At 42.2% G+C, this 19,650-nt stretch overlaps 2 protein-coding genes across 2 annotated transcripts in view; one reads left to right on the top strand and one right to left on the bottom strand.

Moving 5' to 3' along the window:
• KCTD3 (potassium channel tetramerization domain containing 3) overlaps nucleotides 1–2,759 on the top strand; it is a 148,338-nt gene extending 145,579 nt beyond the window's left edge. Inside the window, exon 18 of the mRNA XM_075339133.1 lies at nucleotides 481–2,759. Coding sequence (XP_075195248.1) covers nucleotides 481–1,030 — 550 coding nt within the window. The 3' untranslated portion in view covers nucleotides 1,031–2,759. The remainder of the gene's footprint in view (nucleotides 1–480) is intronic.
• Nucleotides 2,760–4,513: 1,754 nt separating this feature from the next.
• USH2A (usherin) overlaps nucleotides 4,514–19,650 on the bottom strand; it is a 1,098,211-nt gene continuing 1,083,074 nt past the window's right edge. Inside the window, exons 69-71 of the mRNA XM_075339131.1 lie at nucleotides 10,039–10,268; nucleotides 6,087–6,299; nucleotides 4,514–5,578 (exon numbers count right to left, since the gene is read on the bottom strand). Of these exons, the coding sequence (XP_075195246.1) occupies nucleotides 5,489–5,578; nucleotides 6,087–6,299; nucleotides 10,039–10,268 (533 nt within the window). The 3' untranslated portion in view covers nucleotides 4,514–5,488. The remainder of the gene's footprint in view (nucleotides 5,579–6,086; nucleotides 6,300–10,038; nucleotides 10,269–19,650) is intronic.

Below are 19,650 nucleotides of genomic sequence, written 5' to 3'. Positions count from 1 at the left end.
ACGTCACTGTGACGCCGCATGAACCGCCCCCTTAGAAAATTTGGATGTTCGTTGGCCACAGCGACGTCGCTAGGAAGGTAAGTACGTGTGACGGGTACCTGCAATATTGTGCTCCACGGGCAGCGATTTACCTGTGACGCACAACAGACGGGGGCGGGTGCGATCGGCAGCGACATCGCTAGCGAAGTCTCTGTGTGTAAAGTGGCCTTAAGGATAGATGATAACATATTGACCTCTGAGTTTACCTTTGCAGTGAAATTGAGAACCTGCTGGCAAATTCCCTGACCTATTAAAGCCAATAATAGTGGTTACACATTATTTTCAGTCTCAAACCAAAAATAATTGTTAAGAGAGAGAGTTTTATTCCTTGGGGCTACTACATCCCGAGTATTTATTGGCTTGGTTTGCAGGAAGCACAATTTGCTGTGATTTTGTTTTCCTCTGTGTTTCCCTAATGACTCTATTTTTTACTGTTAATAGTTTACAACTTCATCATGAGACGATACATGAAGCAGCAACTTACGGCTCACTGAGGCCTTACCGCGAGAGCCCCTTACTGGCCCGAGCTCGGCGCACGGAAAGCTTCCACAGCTACCGCGATTTTCAGAACTTCAGCTTCAAGAATAATATTGAAAGAGTTAACCCTGAAAACGGGAATTCGCTTGCAAAAAGTGAGACGCGACCAAGTGAGCATGAAAGCAGCATCCCCAAGAAGAAACCCACAAGTGTGCAAAAGCCGGCCAAGTGTGCGGAAGCCGCTGGCGAGAGCAGTCGTCAGCCGGAGAACGCCGATGTCAGGCGGAGGATTGTGGAAGAAGATTGCGAAGCCAAGTCCGAGTCAAAGAAGAAAAGTGGATTTGAAGGAGCGTTTCTCGGCAGACGGAAAGTTTCTCAAGTACCTCACTTAAGTTCATCACCCGGTGACTGCGGCAATGAGTCGTCTGGTACTGCCTCGCCGTCTCCTACCAAGTCCTCCACTTCACCACGTCGTAAAAAAAGTGACTCTTCCTGTCAGGACTATGCAATATAAGATGATCTAATCCTCACCGATCTCATCATGCTGCACTAACGGGGTCAACACTGACTACTACTGCGTTGCACCCAGAGTCAAGAGGCGGCCCGTGATTCAGTTCTCCTGCAGCCATGAAACCAACGAATACCACAGTTGGCAATGTTTGGTTCTGTTTACTGGTGGCGAAGATTTTATCTTGATGCCCTTTGCAGATTGAAGGTTCTTTTTAAAGGGATTGTCCTGTGGATATGCCATAGCTGTGTGAGATTGGAGTAATGATATAAACCCCTGAGTTCTAGTCTTGTCGGGTGGAGGATGCATTACTCACAGGCTTTTCCTTGCAAAATAGAGAATAATGTACATGCAGAGCTCAGTGTTTTCTCTATCCTATTCTGCAGTGTAGGACTCATGAGAGATCTAGAACTGGACAAGCCCTGCCCATAATCATGGTTTCCCGCTCAGGACCCCTGTCTATGAGCCAGAACTCTGTACAAGGGACACCTGATTTGGAGAACCGTGTAACACTACATGTCCAGGCCTGGCTTTTTCGACAAGATCAGGAGGTAATTAGCTTCTCATCCTTGATAACTCATTTCGAAGGGATTATCTTTGATGACACTACACAATGTTTTACAGACCTCATATATGGGGACCGACTTAATTTCCCAGATAAGGGCTGGAGCTGTCGGAATTAGAGTTGAGCAAGACCCTTCTCCAGGGGCCAATTCAGTACTCATTGGCCGGAAGAGCCCTACAAACATCCTACTACCTGCCGACATATTGGTCACCTCTTTGGATTATTAGGCCACCCCAATGTCATGACTATGCTTTGACGACCAAGATGATGACAGCTAGTACTTTGGTCTGGCTTTCTCGGAGAACCAACGACGTGGCTCGGTGGACCCAGGGTCCTGCGATTCATTTTGCTCAGCTCCACTGAAGATTAGTTGACATCTCGGGTTGCCAGCTCTTGAGCAGGATTCAGGACATTCCTCTTCGAGTGCAGAAATTTCTATGTCTGTCCCATTCATCTGAATAGGGGCTTGCAAAACTCGTGCTTCCTGCCAAATCCACCCCATCAAGATGATCGTTAACAAATTTTCAGGCACAGAAATTTCTCCCAGTAGACCTGCCTCGTGTAAATATCTCCCTTACATCCCATTTTCTACTTGCGGCTGCATTATATTGGGAGATACGACTGCCATACGGAGCATGGCGCTGTTGGAGCATGGCGGTATTATAATTGGGGGCTGAGCTGTTTTTCTTCAGCCATGTAACTTTTTATATGCAGATTTTTTTTTTTTTTTTATACATAGGCTAGTGAATAATTTATTGATCTATATATATTTATCCTGCTATCAGACACACTGACCGCACATAGGCAATTATCAAAAATATTTAATTTTTTTTTTTTTTTTTTAAATAGAAGTATATAGCAATATTTGCACGAGACGCGACATAGTCCTTTTATAGTTCAACAGCGCGGCTTCTACAGTAACATTGCACTCCGGTGTTTTCACACACCGCCATCTTCAATGCACCCGATGTCTTGTTATACGGTTTATTCGCACAGTATTTAATGTTACAGAAATAACGGAGCTGGAAAATAAAAGCGACCAATGAGAATTTTTTTTTTTTTAATAAAACCTTTATCTAATAGAATATATATGAGCATATTTTACAGTTTGTGATGTGTTTGTGCTCACTCTGTAAGAATCCAGTATGAGATATAAAAGCTGTAAATGACTTTCTTATATTGTGCTCTCGTTTGTTTTCCCAAGAGTTTATTAAAAAGAAGAGATATTCAAACAATATACAGTGTGTCCACCCATATCCTGTCCACCGCCATTAACTTGAGAACAACGGCAGCAATAGGCATAGAAGTGGTGTCTAGGTATAGTAAAGTAGCCATGCACTACGCAATGAAACCACCTATAGCGCCACCTGGTGGAAAACAACGGAGTTAGCATTTTTTTTCCCCGAAAACGGAACGAGATAGAGAAAAAAAGAGAATTAAAAAATTGTAGGGCATCATCAATTCAATATGAATCGACACCTTGCATACAGAAATGCTATGATATGAAACCCATGACACCCCCCCCCCCGAACATTGAATGATGGTCACGCATATGGTGCTCATTTAACTTTGATGCTCAAAGTGGCCCCCGTCAGCTGCAATGCACATCTGGTCTCTGCACAGCATACTGTATCTTGCTGCTCGTTGTACAATATGGTAGGTGACACGTTTGCACAAGCATCTGTGATACGTCGTCGTAGGTCCTGCAATATTGGTGGAGGGGTCGCATACACCTGCTGTTTGATGTGACCTCACAGAAAGAAGTTCAATGGAGTCAGGTGAGTGTGGAGGCCACTCCACACAGCCGCCATACCCAATGACTTGTAGGAAGGTCTCCATGAGGTATCGCTTCACGTCCGCAGCCTTGTGAGTTTTACACGTTCTAATCATAGCATTTCTGTTTGCAAGGTGTTTATTTGTATTGAATTGATGATGCCCTATAATTTTTTAATTTACTTTTTCTCTATCTCGTTCCGTTTTCGAGATAAAAATGCTAACTCCGTTGTTTTCCACCAGGTGACGCTTTAGGTGGTTTCATTGCGTAGCACATAGCAAATTTGCTATACCTAGACACCACTTCTATGCCTATAGCTGCCGCCATTCTCAAGTTAATGGCAGTGGACAGGATATGGGTGGACACACTGTATAATGGAGGCAGTTGAAGGGAGACCATTTGAGATTTTAGTTCCCACCGGTGTTTCGCCAGTTTGTCGGTTTCATCAGGGGGTACACAGTGTAGGTCTTTAATAAGAAGCAAAATTTGACATGGAGTAGATAAAATAGAAATACCTTGTGCCTGCAGGATTACATGGGCACCAGTGTTCCAAAAATAGATCCTTCTCCCAAACAACAAGAGTCAGATCACAACAAATAGTCATAATCCATAGTAACTTATTGTTGCAGTATAAATAGGGGCTGATCACGTGGCTATAGGAAGTGATGCTTACCACAAATATAAGAATGTGTCTCATCCTAGATCTTATAGATCAGGTGCAAATGAGGCACCAATATGGAGTCACACGTGAACGTAGTATTACACAGGCATGTTGTCTTTGGTCTTATTTCAAATCCTGGATCGTCAGTGTTTAAGGTGTTTTCTGGAATTTTATAAACTTTGCCTACTAGCTGTCAATGTAATAAGATACTAAATAAGTAGTGACGACATTGGTCATTACCGTGACCACTGCAGCCAATCTCTGACCACAGACTGTACATTCCAGCATCACCATAGAGACTTGTGATTGTGTGCAGTGGTCACACATGGGACATTGGGAGTGGAAGAGGTCACCAGATGGCAGAGGATTTTACTGGTGAATTATGCTCATTTTATATAGTTTCCACATATGTTATGAATGCTAGTAGGAATTTTCAAAAAGTTCCTTCAAACCTCTTTAATTTTTGAAACTTCATACAATTCTACCCATATTTTATATTATTTAATCTGTTTCATAAAAAAACAAAACCAAAAACAAATCCCTTTCTAAAATCTACAAATATGCTAGACAGATGCTTGATTTAGGATGCTTGTGAACACAAGGTTTTTTTGGAGTAGAAAAAAGTCTGAAAAATTGCTTAAAAAAAGGGCTTCAAGGACTCTTTCTATTCATTTCGATTGTAAAACATATCTGCTGTTTATATGTTTAGTCGTTTGAGCGGTTTTCGTCTACTTCTGGTTAAAAAACAAACAAACGCCTGGTAGGAAAGGAGAAAGTGCAGGTAACTTCTTTGTAGAGTCTCCTGATCGAATACTCTACCAAACTGTGCACTGTCCAATCAAAAGGCTGTAAAAAATATATATATTCAAAAAAGGAAACTGCAAAAAAATTTGGAAAGAATTATCAAAACTGCTTCAGGAAATTAAATCCATGTTGGTTTGGTGAGGCTCGTATATCAAGGTTGTTTCATACAGTTCCAGTCGTCAGGAAAGGTAAAACTTGCTGTGATACTTTTCAGTTGTCTTCTCAGAAGGCTTCTATCCTTTTTCCTATGTTGGCTCATGGTGGTCGGTGTTAGACATTTTTGAACACAGAACATTTGGATTATTTTCAGGGTATAAAGGTAAATTCCACCTGTTGATGTCATTGGTGCCATGGTCCATAGTGCCCTCACCGTTTTGCGAGAGGCCAAGCATTGCTGAGTCACCTTGTTACTGCGGTAGACTTATGAAGGCCGCTGGTGGTTGGTCATTGTGGATCAATGATAGATGGATCAAAGCCGTGTATTCCTCACACACCATGAATTATTGTAATCTGTTTCACTGAGGATATCTTTTGGATGAAGGCCACATGTTGGTCAGCCATTGTCGCTGGCTCCGTGGCACTGATGTTAGTATATGAAAAATTGCCTTTTTCTTTAAGTTTACCGGTGAAGGTATCCTCTTCCTTGTTGTGCTTCCAGTGTTACAGTGGTGTGTCGGTGAAGGCCGTGTGCTGCTTAGTTACGGTGCTGAAGCTCTTTATGGTGCCCATAAGATCCTCGTCATCCATAAACTAGAGATAAAAACAAAAATAATGGAATATTACTATTGAGATATGAAGGTAGATACAATATGGATGATTTTTTAAAATATCCACTTGTCGAGTGAAACGTCTTTCCCAGGCTTCTGGCATGCAAACATAAGAATTAGTTCATGAGTAAGCCTCATCTGGAAATACATCATTGCATCAATATATTCTTGAAGGGATGAATAAATACCTTTTTTTACTTTGTATTTTTTTGGAAATAAGGCACAGCAGTGACTTTTGTAGGATCCACATCTCATGACTGCAACCAGTGATTTATTGTAGCAGTAATGTGTTGGCACCCCATGTAAGATCAGAGACGCCTTGACAGAAGTATCAGATTTTATGCCATCGGGTTGGACAATTCCTTCAATGGTTTATCGCAGAGCTACAGCTATAGACTATTTAAACCATGTTTACTAATACTGATAGTTGTCCCCATATTAAGGACAAATGTATTTCATTCTATTTTTTATAAATTCATGCAACATCTTACCATTCCACTGTCATGGCCTTGGATGACGCTGTCCCACATGGAACCGTCCACTATAGACTTCTTATCATGAGAAGCCATGAGTTGACTGGCGCTGCGGTACAAGGAATTCTCAGAGAAGCTGTGGCTGATCTGACTTTGGCTTGTCTTCCTTACCACCATTGTATTGTGGCTCGTGTGACTCTCCACTCCTGAAATCTTCATTTCTGATATTCCCTAATAAGAACATTAATGGTTGAATGTTAATAAAAACATCTACGCCAACTCAAGTATGATGTGAATCAGTGCAGTGCGAAGGCATGTGGCTGTTACAGCCCTTACGGATTTGTGATAACCTTTTTGGCCACGTGTCGTGAATTTGCAAGCCTTTTGCCCTACTGGTCTTTACCAATCTGATAGCGATGACGTATAATACTGCCTTCAACATCTGTGATGGGAAAATCAATCATGGTCCAAGTGTGATGTTTATAGGGTCCCATATCGAAGAAAAAGAGTTCAACTGGTCGGGAATCTCTGTCTAGTAAGTTTAGAGTTGGTGCGAATCTATTCGAAGCATTTGGTACATTGATCACATAACAGTCCTAACAACTGCCTCTTAACAAATCATCCACTGCTCCTCTTTTAATTAGATGGGCAAAATTCATCGATGGTGCACAACATTTTGCCAGGATGGATAATTCTAAGAAGAGCTGTCCTTAAGGTTCGGTTGTCACAGCTCCAGAGGCCACATATTAATGACATGGCCAATAAAGTAAGTCCTGCGACTCGATAAATACAATAGATTCGACTCACCCTACTGTTTCATGTTTGCTGCCTAAATGAGAGCCTTCTGACTCCGAAGAGAAGGATTGGATATGTTGAATTTCCACGCCTGTTAATTCTGCAAAGAGAAAATCTGCCGGCAGAGGTACCTGGCAGCAGTTTTCTCCAATCCATTATGCAAAACAAATGCAATATTGGCCAAGTCAAGCATGGAAGTCGGGAGAGCTAGTCGTCAGCGAAAGAAGCGTTTGATCAAATGCTATGTAAGCTGTATGTTCCTCCACTTTGGTAATGCAGAAATTGAAAGACAATAATCACACAATGCATGCAAAGTCAAGCACACCACTGCACACGACTGTACCTCCAGGTGCATTATGTAACTTTTCAGAGTAATCCGATTTGATGAACCAAAAACATCGGCGACCAGATCACTCTGAACATTGAAGGACATAATAAAGTTAATGACTTGACATTAACAATTTTAACACTACTAATTCATTATCTGCCCTACAACCTTCCACTAGGTTACTGTGACATTTTATCCTCTTAAATGCCTTTTTTTGTGAAGACTTAAAGCTGCTTATTAAGTCTAGCTGCATGATTGGCTTTTGTATCAGGCAAGAATATTTTCAGGGTCTGCAGCTGCCATATCCTTAGCCATTGTCTGAACACTATTCCCCTCGATGCCCCTCATACAAAAGGGAGCTGTGCGTCCATGGCCACAATTCATCACAACCAGTGATCTTTACATTGGTCTTGATGAGAGGTTTTTTTGGACTACAAGGTTCCCAATTCATTAAAAGACGTTGTGTGCTCTTCGCCTAAGATCTACTCCAATCCTTGCTGGAGTAAGATTCGTGACATAGCATACGCCACCAATCATGAATTTGACGAGTGGTGCTCACCACGTCCCAGTCCCACTCTAGTTCTGCCAGCTTTGTAGGAGCTGGGTGAAAAAGGCGCCACAATGCCAAAAATTGAAAAAGTTTAGTGCCTTTTCGAGTTGCCCAAAACTTTGCAACTTTTCAAAGCTTTTTGCACCAGATTTCTGGCTTTGATGAATCAGGCCCCATGTGTTTTATTTAGGGAGAGGGGAGTACTCTGCGGTCAGACAGCTCTTACGGCAGATTGTCTACTTTTAGAAAAAAAAGGATTGGACATATTGAAATTCAACATGCACAATTCTTTCTTCTCTCAACATTTTCCATCAGGGGAAAGTCAACTGGAATATTGGCACATTCGGACAATATTCATCTAATGTATATGGCCACTCCGAGGCTTGGATTAGATTGTTCAATTTTTGGAAAGATCTAACCAGCAAACCCTGTTAATATGGAAATAACCATTGGTTTACCCTTCTTATTATTTAGGTTATGATGTGAAGATCATGCACTATATTGAGGTTGCATGACTATTCTTTTGAGTGAGTTGCGGTTCCATTTTTTTTTAGACAGGGCTCCAAATTCACGTATGTAAAAGCAAAGTTAAATTGAAAATCCCTAGTTTCTTGTCACCACTAGGACTTCAAGAGGAGATCGTTGGGAGTCAGATTCCAGGCACAATCACCGATCAGCTGAAATCTGCTCTGGACGGAATGAAGCAATGTATGAGGCAAAGCACAACAGTCCTGTACATTTTAGCACCAAAGCCAAGTGCTTTATTTCTCATTCAGATAATGATAAATTGGAGGACGGCCACCAAGAAATTGACAGTGCTTTTGTGTTTTGCCCCATACATATTGTTTCATTTGGGCAGCAGCTGATTAATGAGGGCACTGGGTGTTGAACCCCAACCAGTCTCATGTTGATTGATAACCTTTTAATTTTCCATCCCAAAATTATGTATGCCACTCTTAAATATATAAAACTGAAGTCAAGAAAAGTTCTACGTAGTCCACCAGGACCCACGAGGTAAGAATGGAAAAATAATTTGGTCTTTAACCTTTCTATCATTCTTACCTTTCCTTCCTGGCTTTTGACACGCTTTCCTGAAGTAGAGACTTGAGAAATGTGACATTTCAGAAGGGGCAGCTGACTACCAGACACTGACCAATTCTAGGGATCAAGACAAGGCAGAGAGACAGGAAAGAAGGAATGAGATCTCGGGAGAGAAGAAAAGAGAGGAGAACAGGAAGAATGTCCAGCGGCATTATCTCTAGGTCAAGCAGCTTTGTGAGTGACTTTTCAAATGCTGGAAGCTTTGTCCAATAAGAGCATAAAAGTAGAGGAGTACCAAGAATCCACATTGGTAGGGTTCTAGGTAATATCTTATGGAGATCAGGACTTAGGCATATGGGGACCTCCTGACAGATACCACCTGAAGAAAGAAGGTCCAAGCTTGCTGAATACGCAATCATTTTGTTTTCAGAATAGATAGGCGCCCAGAGCAGTCAAGCAGCAGAGTTCTCCCCTCTTCTGATGGAAACTGAGCGTTTAGGGTTGTCGTGAGTAGAGATGAGCGAACCTGAGATTCGGTGTTCGTACCAAACACCGCTTTTACAAAAAAACAGTTCAGGTGCTTTACGTATGCTGACCATTTGTGTGAGCAGTGCTGTGCTTGGGTATGCTCAGTGCTCAGCCCAGTGCGAGCACCTTGCAGTGTTTGAAGAGCTCGCACTGGGGGTATCAACAGCATAATTGGATGTAGTGTGCCCCTTACCCACAAAAAAAGGAAAAACCCCACTCATGGAAATGAACTTTTTTTGGCTGGCTGCATGTGGATGGAGACCTGAACTGCCCACTTAGTTACTTCCATTGGGGTTCAGGTCAAGTCCAGGTCCCAAACCAAACTTTATCTAAAGTCTGGCTAAACTTGCCGAACTCAACTTCCATGGAGCAGCTCATCTCTTTTCGTGATGAACTACTAACGGTTGAATGAATGGTTCGCCGTTCACTAGCTACGGTGTATAGACACTTTTAGGCTCCATGATGATATTACAGCTCATATATGGCTAATGCAACGTTTTGAGGTTCATGCCCCCTTTCTCAATGCTTGGGTATACTCTTCAAGGGATGACAATGAGTGCCGGAGTAAGAGTAAAATAAGAAATCTGATGGGGCTGTGTCTTGCATCCCTCCTCATGGCCAAAGTTCTGCCTATTCCTTTAAGTTTAGTGATTTTAACGAATGCATTCACACAGTGGATCGATGATATTCCCACCATGCTCTTAAAACAACTGTATATCTCTACATACCGTGTATGTCTCACTTTCCGGAGTCATTCGCTGTTGCACTGGTACCAATGGTGGTCGTTCTCTCGGATATGGCTGCTTGGTTAACTTCCTCTGTAGGAGAAGTGACAGAAGAATGGCCAGCAGCAGTAAGGCCAATAAAGCCATTAAGAGTATAAACCAGAGCTCCATGTAGATGGCGTTCCCTTTTGTCTCCATCCCATTTTTTGTGCTAGGATTTGATTGTTCAGGAGCTAAAAAAGAGAAAGATAGGGCGTGAGGTCTTAGCCATCACATGAAATAATATTAAATTTACTTTATGGGCATTACCGACTTAGACTTTAATTAACTTGCAATGTCCATTGCACCAATCCAATTTATAGAACCAACGCAAAGTTAATTAAATATGTATTGGATGATCAAATACACATCGAAGCGCTCCAGCGTTAAGGTGATATTGTTCTGTTTTGCCGGAAAGAAAAATCTTATTAATATATTGAAACAGTGAGACCTTTTATTTAGAAGAACCTTTCTTTTTTCCCCTTTTCCTTTTGTTTGATTTGTGAGGCTTTATCCAATCGGATTTTTGAATATTTTATATAAATAAAACAAAACAAATTGTAATATCAGATACAAACTTCTGCATCCAAAAAGAATAGAAAACTTTAAAGCAAATTTGCTTTGAGAAGTTTTGAGCTTTGGTTTCCAGCTGTATATGCAACCTTTTTTTTTTTCCACACTGATTTTTGTCTTGTATCCTGCACAAAAATCCATCTAAAGTCGGTCTTCAATTAATTTACAGAGTACTTGAAATAGAAATGTAGGTGGAGGTCAGATATTTAAGTTGCACTGGTACCAATGGTGGTCGTTCTCTCGGATATGGCTGCTTCACCCACACAGCGGGTGAACTGAAAGTAGAAGAAATAAAGTAGACATTCACCTTGATGATTTAACACTGTTATTGTTGTACATTCCCATAGCAGTTGGCACAAATGATTTCCTATATTTTTCCTTCTTACACCTCAGCAGGATTAGCCGGTTACTGAAGGTCTCTTCTGTCTCATGAGTAGCTCATATAATGGATGTGCATTATTATTCATAATCGCCATACACTTTTTCAGAGTTCTTCTCTTCACTACCTCCTCAAGAGTCCAGATTGCAGCCAACAGCAGAGCTCGCCTTCTTGATAAGCTTATTCAGCTTATTAGCATCACAGACCCGCACACTACTACCCCAGCATCAGAGACCCGCACACTACTACCCCAGCATCAGAGACCCGCACACTACTACCCCAGCATCACAGACCCGCACACTACTACCCCAGCATCACAGACCCGCACACCACTACCCCAGCATCAGAGACCCGCACACTACTACCCCAGCATCAGAGACCCGCACACCACTACCCCAGCATCAGAGACCCGCACACCACTACCCCAGCATCAGAGACCCGCACACCACTACCCCAGCATCAGAGACCCGCACACTACTACCCCAGCATCACAGACCCGCACACTACTACCCCAGCATCAGAGACCCGCACACCACTACCCCAGCATCAGAGACCCGCACACCACTACCCCAGCATCAGAGACCCGCACACTACTACCCCAGCATCACAGACCCGCACACTACTACCCCAGCATCAGAGACCCGCACACCACTACCCCAGCATCAGAGACCCGCACACCACTACCCCAGCATCAGAGACCCGCACACTACTACCCCAGCATCACAGACCCGCACACTACTACCCCAGCATATGCGTGCAAAAAAGATGGCACTTGCCACTACAGACTGGTAGAACATTTCTAACATTTTGCTGCACACATTAAAAGACCTCAGTTTCCTAAGGAAATACAATCTGCTCATCCCCTTCTTGTAGACCCTCTCTGAGTGGCATCTCCAGTCCAGTTTGCTATCCAGGTCCACCTGGCAGTTAGAAAATATAAAAGGCCTGGCAAGGCAAAGAAGAGGATGAATTGGTGCAGAACCTTCATCAGTAAGGACAGATGTCAGTAAAGTGGGCTTACAGTCCCATCACCACAGAAGGGTCCGAGAGTGGCTAGATTCCCTGGAATATTCGTGACCTAAGCAGAAAGATCAGTGACCCTAGCTGAGGGGAAGATCCGTGACCCATGCCAGTAGAATCCTGAAACCTATGCTCGCAGCAAGTTGTATTTGATGCCAATAATAGAATTGCAATCAACACCAGTAGCAAAGCCGTAATGATGCTAGTAGAAGTACCTGAGATCAAGCCGCATTTTACGCCAGTCAAGATCCAGAGCTGGTCATTTTTTCCTGCACAGAGATACGGTATTGAGTGGGGACTTAGGTCAGGCTTCAAAGAGCAGAGGCGACTAGCCGGTATATTGTGTGAGGAAACAACTGATTTGGACAGTCTGCCTAGCGAGTAACATATTTGACTACACTAGGGCCTGTACACTGTATGCTATTGTTAAGTTGAGTACAGTAACAAATAGAGAGATGCTGACTTTTCCCTGCTATAGGGATCTAGAGTATAATAATGTCTATAGTGTCTTTTAGTTAGTGATGGGAGTAATAATGTGTAAATAATTCTGTGATTGTATTACGGATATCTGTGTTGCTGATTTATCCTATGTGAAGGACTCTGATTTACCACTTTTAATTATATCATATCATTATCTTTCATAATCCTCAATTTGTATACAGTTAATAATCTATTGTTCAGTCACCACTGCCTCGTCATTGTCTGCCTCGTTGCATCCAATCACGTGCTTTACAAGAGCATACAAAGATTAAACTTATTAAAGTTTTAAGCTTTGATATAAAAAATACAGTGCAATAAAAAAAAGTATAAAATATAAAAATAAAGCGATGTAAAAATATGCAAAACAAGTTCTAAAATAAAAAGGGAGAAATAACAGAAATACCTAAACGTTCCAGTCTAAAGTTATCTTTTGTTTCCTTGTGGCAAGAAGAAATGAAATATGGATCACATCAGCATAGGCTGACCCCAAAATGTAAAGCCCTTCCTATTATCTCACCCAACTTTTATAGGCCTAATTTTGGGGTCATGTTTCCAGGACAACCTAGATTATAATATTTTAATCTCAGGTCTATGACTGGATCATAGGCTAATTTAATGATGAGTATCTTGTATATTAAATGCCCTATTTCTTCCAACCACCCCATTTCCTAAAGTGATTAGAAAATGTCACACCTGGGCACAAGGCACTATCTGTTCAGGCTTTGAAGCTTTGACTCACCAGGCCGAGGTGTCAGAAAAGACACTCCTGTATTCTCATGGAAAACCTCCTTGGTTCTGAGTTACTGTAATCAAAATACTTAAAGGTTATGTCCTCTGTGTTGAGATGGCAGACCAATGTTACTTTATTGCTCCTGTCATACATTTTCCCTACAATTATATATTTTCTTTACAGCAAGAAAAAAAAATGTTGCATGTGAACTTAAGCCCCCGTCACATTTAACGACTTACCAGCAATCCCGCAAACGATGCGACCTGATAAGGATCGCTGGTAAGTCGCTGGGAGTTCGCTGGTGAGATGTCACACAGTCAGATCTTACCAACGATGCAGTAACGATGAGCGACCTGTATAGGAGGTCATTGTTAGGTGTCAAACACAGCGATGTGTCCTGCTCAGCACGACATCATCTTTGAAGAAAATGGTCCGGGCCCTTCAGCAACGACTGGCGACCTCACAGCAGGGGCCTGATCACTGGTAGATGTCCCACATAACGAGATCGCTAACGGGATCGCTACTGCATCACAGAAACCGTGACTCAGCAGCGATCTCGTTATGTGTGACGATACTTATAGGTGTCAAACACAGTGATGTGTCCTGTCCAGCAGGACATCATCTTTGAAGAAAATGGTCCGGGCCCTTCAGCAATGACTAGCGATCTTACAGCAGGGGCCTGATCGCTGGTAGGTGTCACACTTAAGGAGATCGCTGCGATCGTTAGCGATCTCATTGTGTGTGACGGGGCCTTTAACCTTAAGGTATTTTTGGTGAGATAAAATTATTTATCAAAGGGCTCTTACTGACATTAGAAAATAATAAGTTATACTCGCTCTTACTGATCCCCCGCAGCTCCTGTTGCGCCACGTCATGGACTTCCTGATCCTGTCATGATACACCGGAAATATCTGCTCAGCCAATAACTGACTGAGGAGGGTCAGCGCTGCACCCAGTGATTGGATGAGTACTGATTTTTCCAATTCCAGTGTATTGAGAAGAGACTGTGTTATAGAGACCGGTGGGTTTCAGGTAGGTGTCGAAATGGGAGCTGTGGGATATTGAGGAGGGTAGCTATTTCTTCTTTGCAAACAATGGCTATCCCTCTGGACACCCTTTTTAAAGCTGGCCTCTATTCTTGGAGGAAAATCTGGCAACTCTAACCAAGTCAAATCAGTTCCAGGCAAAACAATAGACTATGAAAACAAGTAGGAGGTTGTGGGACCAATATGGACACTAGTGAGTGCATGTAGTTGTGGCTAGCTTGTACTGTCACTGCAGTATAACCCTCCATCACCATACGAAACTTTCCACATATAAAGTCCCGTTCCTTTTTCTACGTCTTTCTTTATTACAGTCTATCCCTTTTACCCATTCCATGTTATTGCATCATTAAAACCACTGGCAATTATCTCCTGTAATATAGCAATAGTATCACCTGCCTCCTTGCACAGTAATGTCTGCCCTTGTCCTGCCCTGTACAGAGATTGTGCTTTACCTCCTGCCTGGCCCCACAACCCCTTCTCCCTTCTAAACTACTTATGAAATGTTCCGCATGAGCAGTCCCCTATTATTCTGCATTGCGGCCAGTCTCCCATTTGGCCTTAGTTCCTATTATTTGTCTCTTATTAATCCGCACGTATTTATTTTCTTTGGTTCTGGCTCGCTGCACATCTGCATCTCCATATATCGTCTTACTAATAGGTCATTATACCCTCCTCACATCTCATCCGATACATCAAGCTCCGGTCTGTAGTCCGGATAACGCCGATTCTGCCCATTCTTTACCGCTGCTTTGTTTCTGAAACAACTTCATCTTATAAATGGAAAAGCTAAAGATACAATAGATTCATGCGGCACTGATTTTTCCATCAGTGCTTGGTCAGTCTGTGCATATTTTATCATCATATGCTGAAACAATCAATAAGATTGCTAAGCTTTTCCCACCCATCCCAATGTCTGCACACCAATGGCATCTATCTGTGATTTTCATAGACCCATAGATTTGTGGGGATAACTTTGACCCGCAATTCAGATAAAAAAAAAAAACAAAAACAGACAAGTCTCCTTTTTGGTTGCAGTCCATAAAGGAACGCGGACATGTGAACAGCCACATTCCTCAAGGCAAAACTGCTCCAGCTCCTTCAAGATAGATGGTTTCCTCTGGTGAACAGCAATCTTCAAGTCTGACCACAGATTCTCAGTTTGATTAAGGTCTGGGCTGTGACTCCAATACATTTACACGTTTCCCCTTAAACCACTCGAGTGTTGTTGTAGCAGTATACTTTGCGTCATTGTCTTGTTGGAAAGTGAACCTCAGTCTCATATCACTGACAGATGGAAACAGATTTTGCTCAAGAACATCACTGTATTTCGCACCATCTATCTTCCCATCGACTCAGACCATTTTCCCTTTCCCGGCTGCTGAAAATCCTCCCCACCGCATGATGCTGCCACCTCCATCTTTCAAGGTGGGGATGGTGCTCTTGGGATAATGAGCTGAGTTGGTTTGGTGCCAGACATAGAGTTTACCTTTGTGGTCAAAAAGTCTCATCTGACCACAGCACTTTCCTCCATACATTTGGGGAGTCTCCCACATGTGTTTGGGCAAACTCAAAATGAGCCTTCCAATTTTTGTCTGTAAGTAAAGGCTTTTTTTTCTGGCAACTCTTCCATAAAGGCCAGCTCTATGGAGTGTACAGCTTATTTTGGTCGTATGGACAGGTACTCCAATCTCTGCTTGGGAACTCTGCAGCTCCTTCAGGGTAACTTTTGGTCTCTGTGCTACCTCTCTGATTTATGCCCTCCTTGCCCAGGTTGACAGTTCTGGTGGGCGGCTCTCTCTTGGACGGTTTGTCATGGTACTGAGTTTTTTCTATTTGATGATATGGATTTGATGGTGCAGCTGGGGATCATCAGAGATTGAGATAGTTTGTGACAACCCAACCCTGACTTCTATTTCTCACCACTTTGTCTCAGACTTGTTTGGAAATCTCCTTGGTCTTCATGGTGTTATTTGGAAATCTCCATGGTCTTCGTGGTGTTGTTTGGACATCTCCATGGTCTTCGTGGTGTTGTTTGGACATCTCCTTGGTCTCCGTGGTGTTGTTTGGACATCTCCTTGGTCTCCGTGGTGTTGTTTGGACATCTCCTTGGTCTCCGTGGTGTTGGTTGGACATCTCCTTGGTCTCCGTGGTGTTGTTTGGACATCTCCTTGGTCTCCGTGGTGTTGTTTGGACATCTCCTTGGTCTCCGTGGTGTTGTTTGGACATCTCCTTGGTCTCCGTGGTGTTGTTTGGACATCTCCTTGGTCTCCGTGGTGTTGTTTGGACATCTCCTTGGTCTCCGTGGTGTTGTTTGGACATCTCCTTGGTCTTTGTGGTGGTGTTTGGACATCTCCTTGGTCTTTGTAGTGTTGTTTGGACATCTCCTTGGTCTTTGTGGTGGTGTTTAGACATCTCCTTACTCTTCATGGTGTTGTTTGGTCAGTGGGGCCTTTTGTTAATGGTGTTGCAGCCTTTATGGCCTTTCAGAATAGCTGTGTATATACCATTAGACCTTGGGACACTTCAACTGCACCCAGGTGGACTAACTTTCACTAAGCAATTGCATGCACCAGAAATTTTTAGGGACTTCATAGTAAAAGGGGTGAATACATATTCACACATGCCAATTGTTATTTATTTTAACGCATACATTTTTTTTGCCTATATTTTTCTCATTTCCCTTCCCCAACTTGAACTACTTTGTGTGTGATGCTTCAACACAAATCCGATTTCAAAAATATTTAAATACAAGTTGTAATGTAGCAAAATAGGTTAAATTTCACATGGCACTGTATGTCCTTAAATTAATAAGTTATGCAACTAATTAATATACTTTCCATCTGAAAGGTGCCCTAATCTTCAGTTACAGGCTCTGGGTCCTGGAAGATTCACTTCTGATTTGTGTCCATTCTCATTTCATGATAACATATCAATTGTTTAGGGTGACATTTTTCAAAATAAGGTCAGGATTTCCAAATATCATCCCCAGTATGATTTTTTTAATTTTTTTGTTTTTGTGCCACAACTGATGTCAAAACGGCATAGCTTGTCATACCGCTCTTTTAACAGTTCTACAGCAAAATTGTTTGACTGGATCCAAAAAGAAAAATCAAAATGTTGAATTTTCTGGTCCAGCTCCTTGTATCCAATACTGATGCATCAGATGATTATAAATTATGCCATAGCTATCACTTTGAGATCCGTTCTTGCATCAACTTCTCTCTAATGTTTCACTGAGGGAAAAGAAGCTGATGGCCAAATAAATGGGAACCTGGTCTAAGCAGTCATGGAAGCATGAAGAATCAAACCATTTCTTGCCATTATATATAAGACATTATATAAGTGATCTCCACCGGTCTTCTGCAGGCGTTCTCTTTAATGTTGAGTTGTATCTGAGCCAATCTGATATGATGTTTCCTATACACAGCACACAGACATGGGGGATCCTGCTCTCCTGTCTCTATGTAGCAAATATCCAGAAGCAGCAGCATGGAGGACAAAATGCAGCAGCACGGAGAACATTATACAGAAGCACGGAGAACATTATACAGCAGCATGGAGGATATTATACTGAAGCATGGAGGACATTATACAGGAGCATAGAGGACATTATACTGCAGCATGGAGGACATTATGCAACAGCATGGAGGACATTATACAGCAGTATGGAGGACATTATACAGCAGTATGGAGGACATTATACAGTAGCATGGACAACATTATACAGCAGCATGGAGAACATTATACATCAGTACTGAGCGGTGTAGCTGTCAATCCAGCACTGGGGTGAGATACAATTCTTCCTAAACAGCTGTCACACCATTTTTATGTCTCTCTCTCTCTCTCTCTCTCACCGGTTCTCCCCCTTCATAGACTTCAGAAGGCTGTAATCTGATTCCTCAGTGGCCCGGAAGTTTATCTTATTTTACCAAAACAGAGTTATGTTTTTCCATCCCCCTAGAGTGAATGATAAGCTCATGAGTCAAAGGGGATAGGAGAAGTGGCTGATAAATGAACAAAGAATCAGTTATGCTATGATATAGTATCTCATATTATTGATTTATGCAAAGTTTGTTGACACGACAGAAACCATTTAAGTCAACCCCATTCTCTGTATATACATCAGTTAATTATTAATTTAAATAATGACCATCTCTTAAATGAAAAAGATGGTGCTAGAAATTAATACTAGTATATAAAGATGGACATAGTTATGGTATGTTCAGACATGGCAACTCTGTTCACTGCACCGAATATTTTGTACACATGGAAGAATAAAATTTGAGGACACACATCTGTAGCATACCCTTTTTGTACCTCTGCCTGTAAAATTCCAGAAATACAAATTAGTACAATTGATTTATCATGGCCTTACCATTGTAAATCACAATAATCTTCAATACAGCCTCAAATTTAGGTTATAACTATCCATACTCGCGAACCCTCGGAGAATTTCCAGAAGGCTCATGGAAAAAAGGAGAGACCTCTTGGACGCAAAAGAGATGAAAAATATCCCGATTTCCCCTATGTACACCACGATCCAGGGTGGGAAATGAGGTTGTAGTTATGGAAAACCCTGACAAAGCTGTAAGTAAAACTTGGTAAGCAGATAATTACTGTATATGGTGGGTTGCTCTTCGGAGAGGTGAGCGCTCTTCTGTATGGAGGGAATTGACAACACTCACAGGCACTGAAAAGCTGTGTAGCCCTCGAAGGCATTCTTGTAATAAAAGTGGACCTTGTGGATGTAGCAGGGCACTTGGAAAGAAGAAGTCTATCCTTTTTGCTACTAGGAAAGGCCTTCAGCGAATTAATGGGTCAAGATTTGTTCCTGTTGTAGATTTCAGCTTTCAGCAGAATCATTCATCAGGCATTGTTGGAGAATGAGCTTTTTCACTTAGGACATACAACAACCATCACCTCTAGTATAAGTCCACAAGTGTTGCTATCACTTCAAAAGACCCAAGGGTCAAGGAAATGGTTGGGAAAACAAACATCTAGCCCTTCAGTGCTCGATGTTGAAGTGGCACCATAAAAGGGACCCATTTTGATCTTTATTAAAGGGCCCCCATCTCTTCTACGTACACTACCTGCCGATCTCAAGAGGGGATATCTTTACCTAATTGTGTAAATTTTATCAATTTTTACCCAAATTTACCTTAACCCCTCTCTTAAGGTCCAGTCACACTAAGCAACTTACCAGCGATCCCAACAACGATAGGGATCGCTGGTAAGTTGCTAGGAGGTTGCTGGTGAGATGTCACACTGCGACGCTCCAGCGATCCCACCAGCAACCTGACCTGGCAGGGATCGCTGGAGCGTCGCTACACGAGTTGCTGGTGAGCTCA

The sequence above is a fragment of the Anomaloglossus baeobatrachus genome, chromosome 3 (genome assembly GCF_048569485.1).
Source record: "Anomaloglossus baeobatrachus isolate aAnoBae1 chromosome 3, aAnoBae1.hap1, whole genome shotgun sequence".
Classification (NCBI taxonomy): Eukaryota; Metazoa; Chordata; class Amphibia; order Anura; family Aromobatidae; genus Anomaloglossus; species Anomaloglossus baeobatrachus.
The sequence above is the reverse complement of the archived record's forward strand: the minus strand, read 5'-3'. Positions and strand labels throughout refer to the sequence as shown.